Here is a 24,462-nt window from a genome sequence, read left to right as displayed (position 1 = left end):
ACTTAAGAAAGTATACTAATCATAATCCAGAAAATTTATATGAAAGAAATTTAAAAAGTTATTTATAACCACATCAGCTATTATAATATAGGAATATTTATACCCACTCTATATTAAAGAATGGTCTTTACTTGTAATCATTGATATACAATTTTATATGTGGTTCTTCCATTTAATATTATTCATGTTTCTAGGTGTTTTCACAATCATCTATTTTTAATACACCAGTTAATCAAGTGGATTTATAATATTATTTAGCTGTTTTTTGATTTTAGAAAGGCAAACTTATAATTCCTGATACACATTTCATTAGTTTTTGTTTAATGACTAGAAATCCTTATGTCTTCAGATATTATTACATATTCATTGAAACACACTACCTATCTAGTGATTTATTATATATCTACATCATATTTATTAGATAAGAATTCCAATTACTTTCATATAATAAAAGTAAAAAGGAATTTTGCATGTTGGCTATGTTGCACTTTATACATTATTTTTAGGCCTTTGTAGAATATAAAACTTAGAAAAACATTCTCAACTAATATTCTTATTTGATGTAAATGACTCAAACTAGAGAACATATATCTTTTATCTGAGTGCCAAACTGGGTTGCTAGGTTAGTTGGCAGCCTTTTTTTTTTTTAAGGGGTACATGAAATATGTTTGGGACACTCTATCACTCTCTGTTCTACCAGCCTAGGTGGCAGAGTGCTTCTGAATATGACAGACACCAAATTCAGTAAATATGTTATATGTGTGTGTGTGTGTATGTATGTGTGTTATATTTTGTATTTTGCGGTAATGATTCCTGAGGTTGCCAGTAGCCAGTTACTTGACAGCACCATGCTGAACCAATGCCTGATTAGGGCTTTCTCCTGCTGTGATGAGAGAACACTTAATTGGATTTATAACTGAAGACAGATTGCTCTAACATAGCAGCAAGATGGTGCAAAGAGCACCGTCTGTATTGCGATTCACAGCTCCCCACTTTGTGCATGTGGTGATTATTAGTAACTCCTAATCATGTAGAGGGCTTGCCTAACCTATAAATTGGGAATACTTCAAAACAGTTGTTTCTGTGTAAAATTGAAGCTTTCAGTGTTTTAGTGATGCTCATCCATTGGCTATCTCAACTTCTATAATTTTCCTCCTCTTTATTAAAGTGATAGAAATACTGTTTAATTAGTGCGTTTTAACTGTAGTGTTTGAGTTCTCTTTCATGAAGTCTAAAGCATTTTAGAAAGCAGTAGTCCAGTTGAAATATAGCCAGTGACCCTTAAAATCCAAGACCTAGGCTGAAAAGTGCCATCTACTGTTCCTCTTGGGCAGTGCTGGGAAACATTGTGGAGGAAGAGGATGCTCAGGAAAGGTCCCACCAATCTCTTCTGTGAAGATTTGCAGTCATTTGCCTCAGTGGTTACCCAGTGTCTGTTATTTGGAAGGCATTGTTAAAAAAATCAATGAGGTTTTCTTATCTTATCTTTTTGGTTGTTGTTGTTGTTACTTGTTTTTGGTACAAGGGATTGAATCCAGAGGTACTGCTTTACCACTGAGCTTCATTCCCAGCCCATTTTTCATTTTTTTTTTTTTTGAGACAGGGTCTTGCTTAAGTTGATTAGGGCCTTCCTAAGTTACTGAAGCTGGCCTCCTTGCAAACTTGGGATTCTCCTGCCTCAGCCTCCTATGTGGCTGGGGTTACAGGTGTGAACCACCACACCTGGCCAATGAGATTTTATGTCCACTTTGGCTTCATTCAGCACATGAGCCAGTTCAGGGTGTTAGCAATATTTGTCTCTCCTGGTGAGGGAGGATTTAAAAACTATAAGTAAAGTGGTAGTTTCAGGGAATTTGATTATTGCCAAATTGAATTTATTGCTCATGAGCTTTAGGATTAAATACAATAGTCTTTCTCACTTTGTTCCCTGGAAAAAACATAGATTCAGTAGTATGTTTTATTTAAATCCATCTGTGTCATATTTATGTGTTTGTGTGTATGCTTATACATGTTTAAAAAACAATTTTAAAGGAAAGTAAAACATAAGTATTTTCCTTGGAGTTACAGAATAGGGACATTTAAATTTTTTGCTTACCAGCTATTTTTACTGCCAACTGATTACTTTTATAACAATAACAAATAGCTTAATTGAGCTATGCCATGTAAAATTCACACTTTTAAAATGTGCAGTTTAATGACTTTTAGTATACTGTATTCAGAGTTGTTCAACTGTCACTACAATCAATTTTAGTACATTTTCATCACCTGGAAGAGACATTCTGTACCATTAGCAGTCATTCCTTGTTCCATCCTCAGTGCCCTTACCCCTGGGTAACCAGCAATCTATTTTATCTACCTAGTCTGGATATTTTAATATAAATGGAATCATAAAATATGTGGCCTTTTTTGTCTATTTTATTTCATTTAGCATAACATATTCAGGGTTCATCAGTGTTGTAGCATGTATCAGAACTTTATTCCTTTTTAGTGCTAAATAATTTTTCTAACCTTTTAATTGCTATAATTGCCTAATTAGAAAACACTTTGGGTTTTAATAGCATCTTAAAGTAGACTGTGAGTATGATTTCTGCTTTGGGAAAAAAGATCTGTCAGAGTATGATTTATTGAGGTTGCTGTTCTTTTACTAAGAGCCTGAGGAAGGATAGTGGGCTTATTGAGCCATCTGCCTAAATAAGAGCAATTTTTGACTCATGAAATCTCAGATTTTTTCTAGGCAAGTGTTTTCAGTTCCAAAGGTAGGATCTGTTTGGGGTGTGTCGGGGAGAGTAGGGGGAAGAAGGCTCAGCAACTTTAATGAGGCCCTAAGCAGCTTAGCAAGACGCTGCATAAAATGTTTAAAAAGCGCGCTGTTAGGGGGCAGCTGGGGATGTGGCTCAGTGGTTAAGCGCGCCTGGGTTCAAACTTTTTGTTTCGTTTGATAAGGTGCTACCTGCACCCACAGCAGCAGTTTTATAGTATATGAGAAACTTTTCTTGAAGTGGCCTTTTCTTTTTTCTTTTTCTTTCTATCTTTTTTTTTTAGTTGTAGATGGACACAATATTTGTATTTTATTTATTTTTATGTGGTGCTGAGGCTCAAACACAGTGTTTCATATGTACAAGGCAAGTGCTCTGCCACTGTGCTACAATGCCAGCCCAAAGTGGCCTTTTCTTTAGAAGAGCTTTCTGGAAGAGAATTTGATGGGATTATTTGAGGAGTCTTGAGTCTTGGCCAAGAACCAGAAGACTCTTTGTTTCAAGCCTGGCTGTCATGACAAGAATGGAGTATGAGTGTGATGGGGACTTGTAGTGTATCTATACTCCTGTAGGGAGGTACCAAGTTTCGGACTATAGGTGTAGAAATGAGATATAGGAGGTTGGGCTATGTGGATCTCCATGTTTACCTCAGGAGTTGGTTTTGGAAAATGAATTGTCAACTTTTAATAAGAAGGGAAAATAGAAAATAAACTAAGAAGAGTAGTTCATCTATCTAGGTCTGGTTAGGAGGTTTCATTTGAGTTTTTTGGTACTACAACATGTGTCTCTGGTTCTAGTTTTCACAGTTCTCAGAGACACAGGTTTATTTAGTTTTTACCCATCCCCCCTTCCTGATGTCCGTAGATTCTTCTCTATCAAATGCTTCAAGAGCAGAGAGTTTAGCCATCCAACCACAGAAGCTTTTGATCTTGGATGCTCGCTCCTATGCAGCAGCTGTGGCAAACCGAGCCAAAGGAGGAGGCTGCGAATGCCCAGGTAAGGTGGATGGTGCATGGTCCTCAACTACTATCTCCTTATGAGTCCAGCCCATGCCCAACCTGGACTTAGTTCTCAATTTGAAATAAGTGACAAGCGATATTTCTCCCCTTCTTTCTTGAGAGAGCCAGAGTTTCTCTTTATATTCTTAAAATTGTGTGTTCTTTTCTAAGCAGATATGGAGGAGGAGGTGCAGTGAAGCCAAATAATCTTCCTTTCCTGCCAACCTTTAGGTGATAAAGAAAGCAAATCTTCCATAAGACTTGTTTACATTTGGATGCTGCTTTAGTGGCTCTGTTTCTCAGTCTTCTAAAAGCTTTTTGTTGCCTTTGACAGTGGGTATGCTCCTTACTGGCCTCCTGGCAAACTCCATGTGGGGATTTTTTCCTTAGAAAACCTGGGGTGAAAATTGTCCCGACTTGTAACACATTTGCTGTTTGAATGGTGGCTTTCTCCGAGGAGGGACTCCTTGGTACCAGTTGTGGCTGATGGTGCAGGAAGAGGTACCAAGCTCCTTATTTAGGTGTGACCTGAGCTGGAAATTGGAAGCAGTTGTACCAAGATAAAATTTAAATGCATGAAAGCACTGTTCTGCCAGATTCTTTTCAGAGAGATTCCAGAGCCACAAATAGATGAGGCCCAGGAAGTAAAGATGAGGTGGAAGTTTATAGGTCTTTCTTTTAAAACAAAATAGCTTTTATTTTGTTAGTACCTTCTTTACAGCTCTAACCTTCCTTTTTCACCTCTTTTACAAAGACAGCTAAAATGCAAGTGCTGTTGGCGTCTTTGAATAAAGCACTGGATTAATAGTCAAGCATCACAACATTGCAGTTTCATTAGTTAGCAGCTGCAATGGAATTGTTTTATAGCCAGTTTGCATCTTTTAAATTTGGTCATGCAGGCTTTAAATTCAACATATTTGTGTCCTCTTTATTGTTATTATTTCCAAATTATTACCCAAACTGTGAAGTTGTGTTTATGGGGAGTTTTCAGTCTTTGAGGTTGCTGTGCACACAGACGCCAGATCCGGGAAAGTAAGACTTTAGTTTTACATTGCTCTTTTTTTGTTGTTAATTAAATTTGGAGGTATCCTCTCCTGATTCATGGTACACTTAAGTTACATTTTTAGCCTTTTTACATATTCTTTCTGCATCAGGAGCAAGGCAGCATAGAGCAGAGATGGAAGAAAAACCCAGCCCTTTGAAACATTTTTAAATGTGCAGCACAGGAAAAAAATCTCAGTCCTTTTTAGAACAGAATCATTGCCTTGTTTGTGCTGGGACTCCCACCCTTTCTCTTTCATGTTGTTTTTGTCCTAAAGCATTTTTATTCTTTGTTTTCTGAAATCCTATAGTGACACTTATTTGCTATGAACTGGGTTGTTTTACCACAAAAAGTCAGTTTACTCTTCATGTTCTAAAATGGATTAAACTTGTCGTTAGGTCAGTTTCTTTTATTCTTGCTTCTGATTTCTAAACTACTCTTTTATTTACTGAGAACATTATCATGATTTTTATTGCTCATTAAAAATGAATGGTTGGCATTTGTAATAAGGAAGGTGAAGTAATACCCTCTGCAAGGGTACTCTTTGAATACAAGATAAATTAGGAGCAGGGCTCTGTAAAACAAATATGGACAATAAATATTTAAAAGCCCCTGTTCTACTATTTCAGGAAGCTAGAGTTGGTGCCAGAGAAGACAGAATTCATTTTTTCTAGAGTTTGTGCTAAAGCCCATAGTCATTTCCCTGGGTCCTGTTCAGTAGATCTCATGATCACATTGAGTTTTGCTGCATTCTTTATTGGATTTATTAAATCAGGTACTGCCTAAACCACTTGTATTGACTTTTACTAGCAAAGGATTAAATTCATTACAGTTCCGTTCAACCCTTAGGTTAAAGCAAGTGTCCTTTGTGGGCAGACTGTTCAAAGAAATGAGCTTCCTACTTTCCTTTGGGATTTGCTATTTGCAATTCCTACACAATTCCAGGACCCATCTGGCAGCACCCTTTCCTCTAAGATGGGGCATAGAATGTGCCTGGCTGGGAACCCAGGAGACCTGCCGCAAACTGAGTTTGTGACCTTGGCAAAGTGACTTTACTACCGTAGGTCTTAGTTTTTTGTCTATAAAACAAAGATTGCCAATTATGTGATCTCTCATATCGTCCATATTAAAATTACGAAAATAGCTTTTTTTGGGGGGGGGGTACTGGAAATTGAATCCCAGGGCACTTAACCACTGAGCCATATCCCTAGACCTTTTTATTTTTTGAGACAGGGTCTTACTAATTTGCTGAGGCTGGCTTTGAACTTGCCATCCTCCTGCCTCAGTCTTCCAAGCCACTGGGCTAGAAAAGCTAGTTTTTGAACTCAGATTATTAGCTCTTACTTCCTCCAAATTAATATCTAGGGAATTTTATTAAAGAAGCAGCAAATCATAATGCACTACCGAAGCCTCTTGTGGGGGAAAAAAGCCGCTTTGGTAGTGATGGGATGGCTCTAAGTTCATCCCCAATGGTGGTTTGGGGTTGTGGAGGAATAGGGGATGCTTCTGCTCCAGTTTGAGAGTAGCACAGGGGAGTGTGCTGTATTCCAGAACCTCCTCTGCTGGCATACTTCAGAGTGCAGCTTTTCTCTTAGACTAGGGTAGCACCAACTGGTATTTTATAACGGTTCAGTCATGTTCAAAAGAAACCTACACTGATTCTTTTGTTTACCATTTCTCCAGAGGTAAGAAGATAATTTCATTTTTGGTCTCTTAAGCCTATAGTTTGGTTTCCTTCACGGCCATGTGAACAATGAGAATAAACAATTGGTATATCAGGAAAAAATGTTTCCAAGTATCTACTAGGAGATAGAAAGTCTTGATATTGTGTTTTTACTGATGGCAGACTTACAGCTCATTAAACAGTAGGTCTCCTCTCTGAATACTAGGCACTCAGTACATCTGTGATGGAAACAGTGTCAGCTCTCCAAAGAGTCACAGTCCAGGTGGTAGACGGTACTAATCTATATGAAATCAGTACATATGCATTTAATTCTGTAGTCTGCTTGTCTGGCTGGGAAGATCCCCTGCTCCTTAGACTCTTCCAAAAATTCATTCATTCCCTGAGATTTAGTAGACCTTTATGGCTTTGTCCTGTAGTCCCAGTGTTGGCAGTTACTCCTAAAATAGATGTACCACCACTTCATCTGTATTTATTCCTTCCTGTCTGGCTCATTGTTTGAAGACCTGGACTTGTCTTAACCACAAATTTTGCATTTTAGAAAAATCTGAACTCATTTTTGGGAATTAGGGGCAGGGAGAAGCACAAGAAACATATGTAAACACAGATTAAAACAAATCAAAACAAAAAACAAAAACTCAAATGTGTCAGTTGGTGATTACTCCCAAGAGGCAGTTCTTGCTATCTGATATTCTTGAGTGCTCCTTTAAAAAAGATTCTTCTAGATCCCTGCTCAATCTGGTATGGGTAAAGCCTAGCAATTCCATTGGTAGACTAGTTTCATAAGTCTAAATCATCCTATTAGGCTCATCCAGATTTTATATATATATATATATAAAATGGGCACAATACCTTTATTTTTTTATGTGATGCTGAGGATCAAACTGAGTGCCTCATGTATAAGGCAAATGCTTCACTACTGAGTTACAACCCCAGCCACATCAGATTTTTTTGAAAATTTGTTTTTAGTTATAGATGGGCACAATACCTTTATTTAGCTTATTTATTTATATGTGGTGCTGAGGATTGAACCCAGTGCCTCACACATGTTAAGCAAACACTCTACCACTGAGCTATAACTCCAGCCCCCCATGTGTGGTGTCCAGTGTTCAGCTTATATCTCATTATAGACTATTTATATTTTTAAGTTTACTTTTTTTTGAGAAATTATTGGGAAGGTTTGTTGATTCTTAAATGTCTTCTGTTTTACATCTTAGAAATATCTCTCAGAAGGTTCCACTTTTCTTATACTGTGTGTATCTACTATGGACTGAAAAACATTAATTTTTTAATTTTCTCTGGGAAATTACTCATCAGCATGTTAGAACCAAAGGTGTTAGAACCAAAGGTGGTCTTATTAAATACAGTCCCTATTTCTGAGGATGCCCTCTATTACAGAGTAAGGCCTGAGTCTTGATTTTGGACATGTTTTATAAACAGATTTTCTGTCTGTTTTGGCAGTGTCACATTTGAAGAGAAAAATCTTGGGGTATTGCTTTTTATTTGACAGGCGTTGGATATGATCAATACATCATAAAAAAAATGCCTCATCCCTTCCTATTTTTATAGTTGGCTTTCAGCTCTTGAAAGCACAAAGTGGCTTCATCACCTATCTGTGCTTTTGAAGTTGGCCCTTCTGGTGGTGCATGCTGTGGATTGTGACCAGCGACCTGTACTAGTGCACTGTTCAGATGGCTGGGACCGCACCCCTCAGATTGTGGCACTGGCTAAGCTCTTGCTGGACCCTTATTACCGAACCATAGAGGTGAGTGTGTCCAAAGTGTGGGAGTTGGTACTGTATAACAAGTGTGGGAGGTCTCCGTGAGTCTTATGATCATTTTTTTTGGGGGGGGGTAGCAATTAGGTCTAAAGAAAGCCAAATTTGTTTTTAATTATTCCTCCTGCACCTTGAGCTACATTGTTAGAGGTGCCTGCTGCAGTTCTTATGCCTATTAAAGTGTGTCAGATTGTAGGTTACAAGGTATTGAGAAATATAGATCTTTTCTTTTATAGCCTGTCTACATGGGAAAGTTCTGGCTAACCCAGGAAAATGAGGCTTCTTTAAAAAGGATTTTGGTTTGCTTATGATAAAGGTCTAGATATTACCAAAAGAGTGTTCTGTCAAGAAGGAGTCTGACCCTAAAATAACCTCCTTTTGGGTTAAAGAAGTAAGAAAAACCACAAAGTACGCTTAAACATACACACACACACACACACACAGACACACACACAGACATACAGACACACACACACACACACATATATATGTATAAACATTTGTAAAAATGTAGGGTGGGGAAGGATTTTACAAAAATGCCTTTGTAAATTTAGCACCAAATGTGCAAAATTCAAAATAAAAGGAAAATTAAGGGGGAATATGTGGCTTTTATAAAACATTAAATATTAATTTTCTCTGGGAAATTGTCCCTCAAATGCCAGGCACAGTGGTGCACACCTGTAATACCAGCAGCTTGAGAGGCTAAGGCAGGAGGATCATGAGTTCAAAGCCAGCCTCAGCAATTTAGCAAGACCCTGTCTCTAAATAAAAATACAAAAAAGGGCTGGGGATATGGTTTAGTGGATCACGTGCCCCTGGGGCTCAATCCCTGGTACTCATTACACACACACTCTCACACACACACACACACACATCTCTCAAGATGTTAGTCTGGAGGCTAAAAGTATGAACAAATTCAAGAAAGGAGCTTAGTTAACTAAGATGCATTGTTAGGGCCCTTTCAGTGAGTGTGGAATGGAGTTCAGATAATTGAGAAAGTTCCTTAGACTTGTGTACCAATAGAAGGAGCTGGCTATGGACCTAGGCTAGAGGAACCTACTGGGAAGCTGTTAAAGGGGGTTGCTGGTGGTGACACCTGGCTCAGGACTGCTACAGTGATGGTAGCCCAGCACAAATTGTCTTTCCTGGGTGCCTCCCTGCAGGGTTTCCAGGTCCTTGTGGAGATGGAGTGGCTAGATTTTGGCCATAAGTTTACTGATCAGTGCGGTCATGGGGAGAACTCGGATGATCTGAACGAGCGTTGCCCAGTGTTTCTGCAATGGCTTGACTGCGTTCATCAGCTTCAGAGGCAATTTCCTTGCTCTTTTGAGTTCAATGAAGCATTCCTTGTGAGTTTGGGCTTCTGATTCTACATTTTGGGAATCATCAGAATTGGAGGTGATAAAAGTGGTCCAAAATTGGACCACTTATGCAAATATTAGTGGTCCAATTTTCACATGAAAGTATGTAGCCTTTTTAAATTTAAGTAGAGGGGTCATTATTTTCTCCTATTTTTATTTGAAAACAATAATAGGCATTTTTTACTTAGTGAATCCAGATGTACCTTTTTTTTTCTTGTAAACCTTGAGTTGTTTTAAACTTAGCTTTTAAAAGAGATGATAGAAACCCTAAATAGTAGTTAGAAATAGAAGCAATTCGTGTGTCCCATATTCCCTCCAGTCCATCTACCAAAGCCCCTACTGTCTCCAAAGTTCTCTTCTCCCTTCTCCTTTGATAAAAGATGCACTATCCTTGTCCTTTTTAGCCCGTCTGTTCTGCTATACACAGTTCCCATCTCCTCCCATCTGTCCTGCTGGCTAGCTCCAGCATTTCTCCTCTTTCCTTCTGCAATGGCATATTTCTCGTTCCCAGATCACAGCTGTAAACATGCAGACAAAGTATAATGTGTATGTGTGTGTGTATATATATATATATATATTGTCTTATCAAAACCCTTTCTTGGTCCTGCATTCTGTTCCAGCTATTATCCTGTATCTGTGGTCTCTTTTACTGCAGAGCTCCTATATTAGCTATCTCAAATTTCTTCTGTTCTTTTCAGCCCACTCCAGGAAGGCATGCACCATAACACTTTGCCAAAGCTACTCTTGTTAAGGTTACCAATGATCTTTCATTTTGCTGACCCAGTTATCAGTGCTTAATCTTTATCTCTTTGATCCATCAATTGTAATGGCACAGTTCAGTTTCTTTTTTGAAATACTTTCTTCAAGTTGACCTCTTACACTTACCACTCTTATTCTCCTCTTCCTCGCTGACTGGTCCTTTCTGTCTGCTTTGCTGATTCCTCTTGGTCTCCCTAGTTCTGAATCTTGGAATGCCCCAGGGTTCATCCTCCAGGCTACTTTTCCATGTAACTACTATTTAACTACTTGAAGGATCTCACCCAGTCCAGTGGCTTTAATTGCTCTCCATGTGATGAGAATCCATTCAGCTTAGACTTCTACACTTAACTTCAGCCACAATCATGAACACTCGGTATCGGTATCTCTATTTGGATGTCTTAATGGCATTTCAAACTTGATTCATTTAAAACTTGATTCTTGATTTCTACATCTCCCCACAAACTTAATCTTGTAAGACTCTTCCATTTCACCATATGGCAACTTCATCCTTCCAGTCATTTAGGGCAAAAACATTTATGCCATCTTCAACTCTTCCTTCTTATTTCACATTCAGTCTATTTGAGTCTTCAGTTCTGCTTTCAAAATGTGTCTAAAACCTATTATTTATTGTCACCTCTACTATGTCACACTGGTCCAGGCCACCATTATCTCCTACTCTCATTTCATATAGAGTCAAGCTAGTCCTTCTAAAACATTAGACAGACCATGTCATCCCCTGCTGAGAAACCTCCAGTAACTATATTTCATACAGTAAAAGCCAAAGTCCTTAAAATGGCTTAAAAGGCCATCCTAGAGGTTACCTCTCTAGGCTTGTTTCCTCCTATCCCCCCCTCCCTTCCACTGGCCTCTTAACTATTTCTCAGACTGTAAATGTACTCCCCTCAGCCATTGTGCTTGTGGTTGCCTCTGCCTAGAGCATTTTCCATCAGATACCCACATGACCTCCTCTCTTCCTTCTATCAGGTCTCAACCAGTGAGGCCTTCCCACAGCCTAGACCCCTCTCACCCTGTCCTATTGTTCTTCATAGTATTTGTCACCTCTGCCCTAGCTAGAGTAAGCTACATCAGGGCAGGAAAGCTGGTTGATAATTGCTGCATATCCATCACCTCTGGTACCTGTAGTCATGCCTGGGGCAAGTGAAATGTTCAGTAATGATTTGTGGAATAAACAAATAGTTTTACAAATGTGCTTTCAGCTTTGACACAGTTTTACACTGACCTGCTCTTGCACCCAGCTTCTGTGCTCTGCTGCTCTTGAGGATGGCTGTTAACTCAGAAGCTCAGAGACTGTTGAACAGGGAATCTAAGAGGAATGGGGGTGTACCAGTTTATCTTTAACTCAGGAATGCTGGTGGATAGAGTCAGGCCCTGGAGTTGGTGGCATGAAGAGGAGACTATCGTGTGACCAACCGGGCTTCCCTATCCTGACAGCGTAAACTGAAGTGCTTTCAGACATGTTGGGGTAGATGGCTCTGCTGGGCTCCCATGTGTGCCCTACTGCATGATTTTGCCTCATTGGACTCCCATAGGTGAAACTGGTGCAGCATACCTATTCCTGCCTCTTTGGAACATTCCTGTGCAACAATGCCAAGGAGAGAGGTGAACAGCATACTCAGGAATGAACATGTTCTGTATGGTCGCTTCTTCGGGCTGGCAACAAGGCTTTCAAAAACCTACTGTATTCCTCCCAGTCAGAAGCCATATGTATCCTTCAGTCTTTCCTCTGTCATCAGCAGAATGAGTTTGGGGTGGGGGACAAATGGGAGCCTGTTTGAATAGTGCTTCTTTTTGTGAAGGCATCTCTATCTATGGATGAGCTGTTTCCATTTTCCCTCACTATTCTCAGAAAGAACTGTTTCCTGATGATGCTCTGACCTGCTTCTGACCACTTTGCTTAGGGTGTTTTAATATACATTTCTACTTTGCCACCCTAGACACCAATCTTTTCTGGCACTTCCTCCAGAGCTTAATTTATTCGTAGCATGTTTTGTTTAACTGGTGGAAGAGCACTTAAGTTGTTTTCTGGGTGTTTCTCATATCTCAGAAGGAGCTGTTCCTAGGCCCCTGGCACCTCCTCATGTACCAGGTGATGATATCCTCTGCAGCTTCTATCTCAGCACAGAACTGGGTCTGATACTGATTATGTGTATGTGATTCTCTGCTCATAAGAGAGCTAGCAGGCCCTTTAAGACTTTGTTTCTCAAAGGAATACCTTCTGTTCAGCAGAGAAAACAGGCACATACATTTGCGTGTCAATAGATGGTAAAATTCCTTTGTTCAGAATGCATCTTAAACCCATAAGAAATCAAAGCAGGTTAATCAGAAGTTATATTGCTTAGCTGGGATATTCATATGCTTCTCATTACATTTAAATAATCAAATCAAAGATTTAAGCTAACTGCTTCTCTCCCTCCTTCACCCTACCTCCTGGAGGAGTAACAGTGCAAGAAGAAAATACCCTCCTTTTCACATGATTAATATAAATGATCCTATAAAGCAGGTTTGGCAGTTTCTGCTGAAGCCAGGCTTTTATACAGGAAACATATAATCACTGTAACAGAATGACTCACTTTCTTATGCAGCAAATCAAGCTGATGAAAGTTAGTCATTCAATAAAGATGACCTGAGAAATACTTAATGAAAAAATGGACCTTTAAAAGATCCTTTCAGACTTTCATGCCCATAAGAGGTGCTTAGGTAAAAAATGTTGCCAAACAGAATCTCTAGTCCTGTATTTGCCTTTTTAGGAGATAGCTCTCTATCCACTGATGCTGCTTCCCCAGGGATCAGTGTCCTAGCGCTGTGGGGTGTTAGAGCTGGGAGTATATTCTTGATCTTTCCAGATATTTCTAAAATGCTTATTGGGACATATTTAAATCTGTGTCCTCTCCCCCTCTTCAGGTACTGTACCCTGTGTGCCATGTGCGTAACCTGATGCTGTGGAGTGCAGTGTATCTGGCCTGCCCATCTCCTTCTACCCCTGTGGATGACAGCTGTGCACCATATCCAGTCCCAGGCACCAGCCCTGATGATCCTCCCCTGAGCCGGTGAGCCCAGGGGTGATGCCACAGGCCTGTGTGGGTATATTCCTGTATGGGAACATGCCAGGGATGGTTAAAGATCATGATATTGTCTGGCTCCACAACATGTTCTTAGGTCTCTAAAGTTTTCTCTGGGAAGATAATCAACAGCCTAGTTTCCAGAAGTGAGTTGGGCCCTGTTCTACGACATGCACCAAGCAGTTTCTCAGTGATAGAGTACATCCTCTGTGCTCTTTGTGAACCCTGGTTTGTATTTCATCCACTACTCTCTGCTCCTGCCTCCCTGACCTGATTTGTCTTCTGAGCTTGAAAGCAAATGCTGTGAGATCATAGAAATGTTGGCTTTTGCTACTTATGAATTAGCTTTATTAAATTCAGAGTGATTGGCTAATAAATTAAAATATTGTAATATCAAAGAATCAGCAGTCTGACCTTGCCACCAGTTGAGGAAACACAACAGCATCAGGGAGAATGCCTTTTGAAAATAACATTTGCTGTTAACTTATTTGTATGGATGGGGCATAGGTTAGAGGCAGTGCAGACAGGAGGACTTATGAGGGAGCTTTGCACTCCAGAACATTATTTGAAATGTCATAGCTCCAGCTTGTTAAAACCTGTTGTCTCCTGATCTCCTCTGAATAGCCTCCAAGATTCTCACTTTTCCCAAACTTCTATCTTTTAGCCTACCAAAGACTAGATCATTTGACAATCTGACCATAGCCTGCGACAGCACAGTGCCTCTGGCCAGCCGGCGAAGCAGCGACCCCAGCTTGAATGAGAAGTGGCAGGAGCACCGGCGATCTCTGGAACTGAGCAACCTTGCTGGTCCTGGAGAGGAGCCATCTGCTAACACCCGGGTGCCCAGGGTGCTGAGCTGTCTGTGGCAGCTGGGGTGGCTGAGGGGCAGATGGAGAACATTTTGCAAGAGGCCACCAAAGAAGAGAGAGCCTGCACACAGGGGTAGTGTGGAGATGCCACAGATCAAAGAGGAGAACAGGATAGCAACTGAAGGCTCAGCCATTGTACTTTACCAAGAAGCAGAGTTGGGGGTTGCTATTCTGAGGAGCCATCCAGACTCCAGCCTGTCTCTATTCTCACAGGGTATTCCTGAAGAGCAGGGTGGGCCCAGTGTTCTCTCCAGTTCACTCCAGGAACCCTACAGGGGAGAGGATTCTCGGGAGGTTCCTTTGGAGCAGCCTCCAATAGAGGATATTGCAGAGAACCAGGAGGATGCAGCTCCTTCCATCCCAGTAGATGTAAAAGTTGGTTATGGTACCTCACTGTCTAGTTCTCTGCCACCTTCCCAAGTCCCTTTTGAGACCAGAGGACCAAACATGGACAGTTCCATGGATATGTTGATGGAAGATAATGTGAAGTCAGAAAGTGGACCCCAAGTCCACCGTAAGCCTTGCCTGGTTATCACTGGCAGGTTCAGTGGCAAAAACGTGCTTCCCCCAGCACTGGAGCCCAGGCCTGCTGAGAGGAGCCTCATTGAGAAGCCACAAGGGGGGTCTGTGGTCCACAGGACTTCTCCTGGCAGCACTCTTAGCCCAACACAGGCCCCTTGTGCCTTGCCTTTAGCCGAATGTAAAGAGGGGTTTGTGTGTAACGGTGCCCCAGAGACTGAAAACAAGGCCTCAGAGCAGCCCCCGGCACTTGGCACCCTCCAGAAGAACTCCACACCCAATGGGCACTGTGCCAATGCGGAGGCTGGGAGGAGCAAGGACTCGCTGAGCCGCCAGCTGTCTGTCACAAGCTGCAACTCTGTCCATTTACACTCTTGGAAACTTGCACCACAAGTGGCTGCATAGCCACTCGGGAAGGCCATCCGCAGTCAGCAGCCCTGAGCACCCTTCCCACAACCACCTGGATGATGATGGCATGCCTGTGTACACAGACACAATCCAACAGCGCCTGCGTCAGATCGAGTCAGGCCACCAGCAGGAAGCGGAGACCTTGAAGAAACAAGTCCAGGAGCTGAAGAGTCGCCTGGAGAGCCAATACCTGACTGGATCACTGCGCTTCAATGGGGACTTTGGAGATGAAGTGGTGAGTGGGTCATGGTTCCTCTGTAGCCGTCTGAGAGAAGATGGCAGAACGAGGATGGGCACACTTTTTTACCCAGTGCATGGTGACTGGTGAGGATTTCTAAATGAACTGAAAAGGTTTAAAGTAGCCCTGTTCACGGAGGCTGAAGATCAGCCCCAGCCATGTAAATGGAAGACTGTCTCTTTTCTGCTTTGCTTACTTTCATGTCTTGTTTGGGCAGTTAGAGAAAGGAAAGAGCATGCACTACATGGACCTTCGGATCTCTTCAGAGAGAGGATTCTCTGTTTTCAGAATGACATTTGAAGAGTAATGCCAAGTATTTTGTGAAATTGTAAAAACTAGTAAATTGATAGGTTAGATTTTTTTTTTTTTTAAACAAATGTTTGTATCCACTTTTTGGTAGATGCTGGCAGTAAAAATGGAGAGAAGGAATTGGTTTCTAACTGATGAAGCTTGCCAATCAGAAATGAGAGTAACAGAGTAGGGTTTTCAAAGAGGGGCTCTCTTCTTTGGTGGGTCTTGTCAAGTGCAATTGTGAACTGGGCTCTGAAGCTGTCATTGTACATTAAAGGTGGGCACATCCAATGACTTTCAATCCAAAGTAACTTTTTGGCCTTTACTTCATACTAATGATGGTTTCTCATTGTTGCAAAGAATCCTTCAGAGAAAGGAGGCCATGCCCAGAGCACTATTTTTACAAAGTGGCGTGGTTGGATCAGCAGGTCCACCAGGGCAGCTTACACTGGGAGTTGAGTTCCCACTCCATCCTGGTCACTTCTCTCCCACATACTTCCTGGAACCCTAAGGTCCATGTTTTGACTCCAGTGTCAGTGCACACAACCTGGGTATCTCCTTTCAACTGAGCCCAGCATCATCTCTGCACCTGTTTAACCCAAGGCCCAATGGTTGATGCATCTCAGATTCGGTAGCCCTAGTACTTATGCCTGCACCTAGTCCTCAGTGCTCCCTTCTTCACCAAGCCCTTTCTTCTTTTTGGAGGAGACCGGGTTCATTCTGTTCAGCTGTGTTTGTTTGCCAACAGACTTCAATCCCTGACTCGGAAAGCAATCTGGATCAGAACTGTTTGTCTCGCTGCAGCACAGAGATTTTCTCTGAAGCCAGCTGGGAGCAGGTGGATAAACAGGACACAGAGGTACAGGCTCGGCCCCTGCTCTCAGTGCCATCCATGCAACTATTTGGTGGTTTTTCTTCAGCCCCATCCCTGCCCCATGCCCCTTACCAAGGAAGAACCTCGTAGCACAGTTAGTCCTGAGCTTCTGGTATTTCAGCTCCTGTGAACCCACATCAGGCCCATCATTTCTGAGCCAGAGAGACTCAGCAGGTTGGCCCTCTGTCTATGTTGCCTCTGTGAACTGGACCCTTGCCAGCTCTCACAGCAACCTAGGGTGATGCTGCCACTTTATCTCAGGGGAGATTGGAGTCCCCTCCAGGGAAACCATTTGGACGCCTTTCTTGTACTTTTGGCATCAGACCTGCTGGGCTGGTGCTTCCAGAGCCAATATGGTCCTTGTGACTCTTGCTGCCCCCAGCATGGCTCTGTTGGCTCCAGCTACCTGGCCCATCCTGTCACACTAACCTTGCCCCATCTGTTTTGCAGATGACCCGTTGGTCCCTGACCACCTGGCTGCCCACTGCTATGCGTGTGACAGTGCCTTCTGGCTCACCAGCAGGAAACACCACTACAGGTGCCCGTGGGGGGTGTGGGCTGGGTGTGGAAACTAAGCTTTGGCCCACAGAGTCTGCAATATGGTGGATGGCAGGCATCTGGCCAGCAGTATGCTGTCTGGGCAGAATCTGGCAGTGTGCTGTCTCGGCAGACTTCTGTACCTATGAATTTGGTGCTGAAGAACTACATTTGATATCTTTCTTCCAGTTGAGAGTGATCACTATTATATTTTGAAATGTTCAAATGATAGCCTCTCCCCACCCCATGCCCCAGATTGGTGAGGCAATAGCTACCACTCAAATCAGTTTCTTATTCCCATCATAAAATTCAACATTACTACCATGAGCAAAAATAGTTTTCTGTCTGTGGGCAGGGTACTTCATTTTCCTACTCCTTCCCTGCTCCTTGTCCCTGATCTTCTTGTCCCTGTGCCACTGATGAACAGCTGTAGCTGTGGGGAGTAGTAGAGAGCCGAGGATAGTCTTCAATTCATATGGATCCCAACTTATTTTCTCTTTCTTGGTTTGCGTAGTGAATTACTAGGGATGCTTTGGCCTCACTGGGGTAGTGACTGGCAGATGTTCAGTGTTCTTGGGATAGAATGTTTATCAGAATTGGATCATTGCTCACCACATGAGTGAACCTGGTTTGAAAGTGGGACAGCATCTTTATCTGTTAATGGTGCTTCTAGGACCACATGTTTTCCCACCTTGCACCCCAAGCCCAAGTATCTTTGGTTGGCTTCTCCTCTGAGCTCTTTCTCCCCTCCTTGCAGGGACACTGACTGTGTTGATCAAACGTGGTGAGCATTTGCAACAAACTGTCTGTGATGTCTGCACATCTATAATAACTTCTCCACACTAATGCTGTCATCTCCCCTTTCTGCACTCAGTGGGGTGAAGCCTGAGGTTGGGGAGCACAGGCAGGCAGGTGGGCTTGGGGGTGGTCCTCAGCAGCTGATGATGGAGACCATTGAGGTTGAGTCCAGCTGCAGCCATGTGCTTTTCTCCTGACCATACAGGTCAGCTGGGCCATCTCGTCTGTAACCAGAAACAGTGCTTCTGCAGGGTCTAATTTTATGGAGGAGCCAGTTGGGTTTTCAGAACTATTTCTTTTGGGTCAGTCATTCATTGAAATGTTGCTGTAGCTTCCAAGTATCAGTGTGTCTTTTTGTTTTGTTTTTAAAGAGACAGAACTGAACAAGTGATCTTCACAGAGAATGTTTTAGCATGGAAGACTTTAAGGGCAGACTCCACTTAGGTCTTTTGGAGTCCCCTGAAAGAAGTCAGAGAAGCTTAATTGATCAAATTTGTATCAGATTTTTGAGCTGAACTCCAGCAGGAATATTAAAAAAAAGCATAGGCATTCAGAAAATTTTCTGTGTAACCACAGGTTCTCCATGTGTTCATTTTAGCTTTCTGTGGTCCTGTGGTCCACCTTTTTCTCTGTAATGTTCTTTTGTCCCCAAGTAGTCTTAAATATTCTCTCCTGTGCCTGAGTGGCCTTAATCCAATAATAGGTTTGCATACTGAGGGGTTTGACTGAAAAGGGCAGAAAGAGATGCTGGCTGAGAAGGAGGCTTTCCCTTGAGCTGCTTTCCCCTAGCCGTTGGTGGGCTGTGTCATGACCCTTGGAGTTTGCTGTGCTGAGCTCATTGTGATTAGTTTGTTCTTTAAAGTCCAACAAAAGTAGAGTTATAAGGTAGGCAGAAACTGTTCCTCTGTCAGTTCTCTTTCCTGTTAGCTATGATGGGCATTGATCTGGACCACACAGATGCATCAGAGCTGGGCTTTCAGTGGAAGAGGGTGGAGACCTGGGGCCTGTGTTGTAGTCAAGCCTTCTGGCAGATCTCTTTGAGTTTCCCTGGAGATAGATGCATGGGTCAGGGCTGTGAGCCATACTGACTGATAGCTGTCTAATAAGGGTATGTGTGTGCACGTATGCTCATCTGTGCTCTTGTCTTTATACCTCTCCTCTCGTTCACTTTCTGAGCATGCATTATGGGCTGCTTGACTCCTGGCTTTGCATGCTGCCTACAGAGCCATCCTAAATGGGAGCAGTCTGCCCTATAAGTTGTTGCCTCCAAACCTCTTGGGTAGTGGCCCTTGGATAAGGCTCCCAGCTGGGCTGGATGCTTGTTTCTTTCCTCTGAGGGCCCAAAGACAACTCCATTTGACTCTGATCACTCAGTGATCACAAGCTACACAGAGGCCATTGCCTAGGTAGGTGTGGCCACTGGGTAAGTTTCTGTATCAGGACTTACCATTTAGCTAGTAACTGCTTCTGCCTTGGAACCATTTGTTCTCACAAAGGTCTGTCAGGCAGCATCTTCCTGTACACCTGATAACCTTGAGCCATTGTGGTAAGACAGCCAAGTATCCTTGGCCTTAAAGTGAAAATGACATGTGATTCTACTAGGTAGGGATATCATTCCTGCCTATCTTGTTCCTGGGCCAGAGAAATGAAAGTGTTTGATTTCAAAGGAGTCTCCAGCACATCCTAAGAATCACACAGAACAAAATTCTGTTGAAGTTGGTTTCTTTACTGCATACTTGCTAATGGAAGCTAACATTGTTTTGTTTCTTCTTATCTCAAGGAACTGTGGGAACGTATTCTGCTCCAGTTGTTGTAACCAGAAGGTCCCGGTTCCTAGCCAGCAGCTCTTTGAACCCAGTCGAGTGTGCAAGTCTTGCTATAGCAGTCTACGTCCCACAAGCTCCAGCATTGACCTTGAAGTGGATAAGCCCATTGCTGCCACTTCAAACTGAAGCTCAGTGACCTGGGGTGGGCAGAGGCCAAGCTGCTGTCCCTCTGACAGGGCCACACAGCCTGAGCAGACCTAGAGGCCCATGCACTTTGGAATGGGGGCATGGAATCACCTGTACAGAGTGACAGAAATTGGGATGTACCACTGGATTGTAGATTGATTTTTTTTTTTTTTAATTTTTTCCCCTTCTCCCCCTTTCCTTCCCCCTTCCCTTTTCCATCCTCCCTCTGCCTTCAAAAAGGAAAAAAATCCCCTGGTTGTTTTAATTTTTTTTCTTTTTAATGGAAGACCAGAGGTTGCCAAGTCTCCTGTAATTGCTGAGCTGCTTACTGTCAGGCACACTGGGAGATGGCTTGGTGCTTCCTTATGGAAGGAGGCTGGTCAGAGCCAAGAGTGGAGGCCTGAGACAGTGAGCAGGAAAGAAGGTTAGCACCAACATTTGTGATCATTCCTCATACCACCACCACCACATCAAAGTTGGTTGGGAAACGTTTGTTGCCAGGGAAGCTGGAAGCATCTTTCCCAGGAGAACCTCCCCAGGTGCCTTCTCTCTGAGAGGGGCTGGGCCATCCCACTTTACAAACAGAAAATGAGGTTTATATTTGGAGGGAGGGGCACACACAGCAAATGGATCCCTCAGGCCCCATTTTGGGGAAGGTAGAAGGAGCTAGGGATGGGTGATCAGCATGTTGTTCCCCATGGGATTCTGTTTTTAACTTGACCCAAATTGTCTAGGGCTCCCTCCGTTTTTCAGGGGGCTGCCTCCTGGGCAGGCCAGATAGTGCTTCCTTGTGAGTGAGAGTACAGAATGGCCAGAATGTGGTGTCCTGCTTCCATGGCCAAGGCCCGCCCTGAGCCCCAGGCACACCTTGGAGCCACTTCCAGGGCCTGGTCCCCCAAACAATCTTTCTTCCTCAGCCAGGACAGAGAAATCCAGACTCAGGGTTCCAAAAATTCCCCATTCCCAAACCAAACAAATCATGGATCTTCCCCTTAAGGGGTAGAATCAGCCTTTATAGTTATGAAGGTCCCCACACCATCAGCCTTCCTCCTCCTTCCTTTCTTGGTGCAGCAGGAAAGGCCCAGCAGTCCCCCTGCCCTGCTTCTGGCTGCCTGAGTGGGTACATATCTGGCTGCTGGCCAGCAGTAAAGGGCCACTTGGTTACTCTGCAGTGTTCCTTAGAGACATGACATCACCTGGAAGAGATTCGGGGTACCTTTCTTCAGTGAGCTTTGATGTGGTCCAAAAAGAGCCTTAAATCAAGAGTATTTGTGATGGAGGTGGGTGTGGGGAAGGACAGGGAGGAATTTATGTTTGTGCTTTGTGATGTTGGCATCCATGTTTTGTGCCTGCCCTCCCTCTTAGGCCATGCTTGGTTTTGCTGAACGCTGCTAACTGGTGGCAGGGTACATCATGTAAGGGGAAAGGGTGAGGTTAGGGAATGCTTAAGTTCCAGCCCTTTCCCTTTGGAAGCAGGTCCCTGGCCAAGGGCAAGCTGTGTCTTAGGAAGGTGGCTCCTACGTGCGCCTGAGTATGGTTACACGTGGCCCAGAAACATTTCCTGGTGCTGTCAGTCCAGGCAAAGCCCAGAGTCTGAGCTTAGAGAAACAGGGTGTAATTCTTCTCCACACTCCACATGCTCTGATGGTGAAGATAGAGAGAAGTAAGTGTAATTGAAGATTGTGCAGTTCTTAGTGACAGGTGCCAAGAGGTAATGATATGGGTTTCTTGGGTCTGATGTACAGTGTGAATAAATGCTTGCAGCTCTTAGCTCTTTTTTGATCAATGAAGCATTTTTTAATATTTTTCTTTGTATGTAAAGGAGGAACCATAACTCTCCGTAGCTGTACATATAACCCTTTTCTCCTAAAGAGGAGTCAGTCAGTGCTCCTATATTTTTCATTTTTTGTCAAAGCAAGAAGTAAATACTCTAGAATTGTTAAATATATAAATAAAGTGAATAAAGTTGAGTGTTTCACATGGTGGCATTTGCTATAACATGTTTTAATTCTTTGTCCTGTGGTTTATCCCCTCTTGGTCACTTGGTTTCTTGGTCTCTTGGTGCTGATGGGAAACTTGACATTTGGCAAAGGAAAATGACAGATTTCTTTTCAACTCTAGACCTTGGCAAGGAGATTGATCATGATGCCCAAGCACTGAAAAACACTTCCTTAATGATTTTTCCCCTAAGCTCTCCCAAGTTAAAAAGGGGCAAAGCCATCGGGCATTTGAACAATTGACTGTTCTTCTGCATCGGAAGAATTGCACATCAGTAAAAATTAAAACTACCACTGACCTCTAGGCTCCTTGTTTTTTTTTTTTGGCTGCTCCTCTGATTTCAGGGCAGCCAATTCTCTGGCCCCTGAACCCCCTCTCCACCCCACCCAGGGAGTATTAGAGCCTGAAGGGAGCAGGCAGAGACATGGTGTGGGGAGTGGGTAGAAGACATCTTAGCCAGTCTTTCTTGGATGAGATAATACAAGTGGGCAGCAAGAGAACTTGGAGGCAGAAATAGAATTGAATATGACTGGATTATGTGCTTAAATAGAGCATCATCCTCCCTTCCCCCACAGAGAGGAAGCTCCATTGCTTAGACTTTTGACTTCTGTTTCTAGCTGAGCAAGGCCATGATATCTAGTCATTTCTGGACTATTACTTTTTCTAAAAAGAAGTGGATTTTCTTTCCCTACATGGCTGTTTAGCATCCTGTCCATCCTGTGGGTCTGTAGGTGAGATGTATTACCTCTTTGGAAGGTTGGTGTTAAGTGGCACCTGGCTCTCAGGTCCCCAGCCTAAGGTCTGTGGTGAGTCAGGTGGGTTCTGAAGAGTGACCTGTTCAGAGCACCCCAGGGGGCCTTCACTCTTCAGGGCAGGCTTTGTAGGATCTCTTTGTGGATGTCCCTTCTCCCTAAAGTGCATAAGCATTTAAAAACAACTCAGCTGGTTTCAGTTTGAAAGCTGTGGGTGCCTTGTCTGAGAATAAAACTGTCCTCTGCAGATAAAGAGGGTTCCACCTTAGCCCCTTGAGTCTGGTTCAGTCAACTAGGGAGCCCAGTCTCCATTCAGATCAAGGTGTGGAAGAACTTGAGTGGTGTTATGGCTAATGTGTGCCTATACACAGTACTGCTGTTCTTGAAGTGTAATGGCTCAATCCTCATCAAATTAAAACACTGGCATAATTTAGCAAGCCCTGCTGGGGGCCCATAAATGGAGAACCGCTGGAGATAAGAAGAGAGGAGCCAGAATACATACCTGCACATTATGACTACCCTATGGAAGGTGGCTGTGCATGAGAAAAGCCATTTTCCATGGGCGAGGCCAGCTGTCTTCAGGCCATTATGTAGAGGAATTAGACCTAAAGTAGTTGGCACTAACAGAGATCTTGAGCTGCCAGAATGTCCTTTTCATCTCCAAACTTGAGTATCCTGGTGTTTTCTCAATACACACATGCCACTTTGACCTCCTTAACTCCAAGTCTCTTTCCTCCCCTCCACTCCCATGATACGGCTGCCTTAATCCATTGGGATTTCCCAGTGGAGGTGTATAGAACATTTTTTCTCTTATCAATTTTGTGTATCTGTTCACTGTTAACTTTGCATGTTAGCAAAGAGTATTCTAGGAAAAAGGTACCGTGGCAGATCTAAAGGAGAATGAACAAAAACAGTGCAATAGAAATTGTTGAACAATTTCTAGTTTTTGATACTAAAATAGGGATCAAGGGTATATCCTAGAATAAGATTGCAAGTGATTGGTCTTGAAATAACTGAAAAACTGGACTGTACTTGAGGTTAGGAGATCCCATGCCTATGGAAGTTAACTGTAGCCCTGACCTCTATCTTTGAAGAATGAGGGCTGATTTGAAGGTGCTGTTACAGGGTTTCATCTAACTGGTACCTGTTCAAGTGGCCTGTCTCTGGGGCTGCAGCTATACCCTCCAAAATTGCATTAACTGAGAGTAGAGCTAATAAGGTTTAAAATGGGCTCTAGGCTGTGGAGAGAATTGGAAAACATGACAGGAGTCCCAGCTGTTTAATTTCTAGTCACATTTCCAAGGAGGTTGTTTTTAAGTTGAGGTTACTGACAAGATCTCTCAAGGGCAGGCCCAGAATGCATGAGAGGCTTCCTGTAGGAGGTGACCCTTCTAAGAGTCTGACACTTGAACATGAGTCCTATGATCCTCAGCACATAAACACACGGAAGCCTTGCTCCTCTGGGCTCGTCTGCTGCATGTTCGTATGCATATGCCAGTTGCCTTGCCTGATCTAACAGACCTCTTGGACAGAGCCAGGCATGAGGTATAGTATGGGCAGGGGAAGGGGCATCTTTTGAACTGGGAATTAGTCTTTAAATGCTGCTATTGTATTTTATTTACCACTTAAGTTCTTTTCTATTACACCTAAGTTCTTAGTCAACTTTTCCTACATTGATCTAGTTGTATTTGAATTGTATTTTCAGTGAAGTTTGTTTTACGTTGGTACTTAAAATTGGCCTTTATCTGCTTCCCAACTGGTTTATAAGATTT

At 42.8% G+C, this 24,462-nt stretch overlaps 1 protein-coding gene across 1 annotated transcript in view; it reads left to right on the top strand.

The window, feature by feature from the left end:
- Positions 1–24,462, top strand: part of LOC107154500 (myotubularin-related protein 3-like) — a 70,157-nt gene extending 45,695 nt beyond the window's left edge. The window contains 12 exon segments of the mRNA XM_048784907.1: positions 8,047–8,242; positions 9,418–9,603; positions 11,925–12,095; positions 13,297–13,442; positions 14,119–14,297; positions 14,300–14,378; positions 14,380–15,217; positions 15,219–15,485; positions 16,528–16,638; positions 17,104–17,185; positions 17,942–17,974; positions 19,769–24,462. Coding sequence (XP_048640864.1) covers positions 8,047–8,242; positions 9,418–9,603; positions 11,925–12,095; positions 13,297–13,442; positions 14,119–14,297; positions 14,300–14,378; positions 14,380–15,217; positions 15,219–15,485; positions 16,528–16,638; positions 17,104–17,185; positions 17,942–17,974; positions 19,769–19,950 — 2,470 coding nt within the window. The 3' untranslated portion in view covers positions 19,951–24,462.

This window comes from Marmota marmota, unplaced genomic scaffold (assembly GCF_001458135.2).
Source record: "Marmota marmota marmota unplaced genomic scaffold, marMar, whole genome shotgun sequence".
Taxonomy (NCBI): Eukaryota; Metazoa; Chordata; class Mammalia; order Rodentia; family Sciuridae; genus Marmota; species Marmota marmota.
This window is presented reverse-complemented; position numbering and strand designations above follow the sequence as displayed.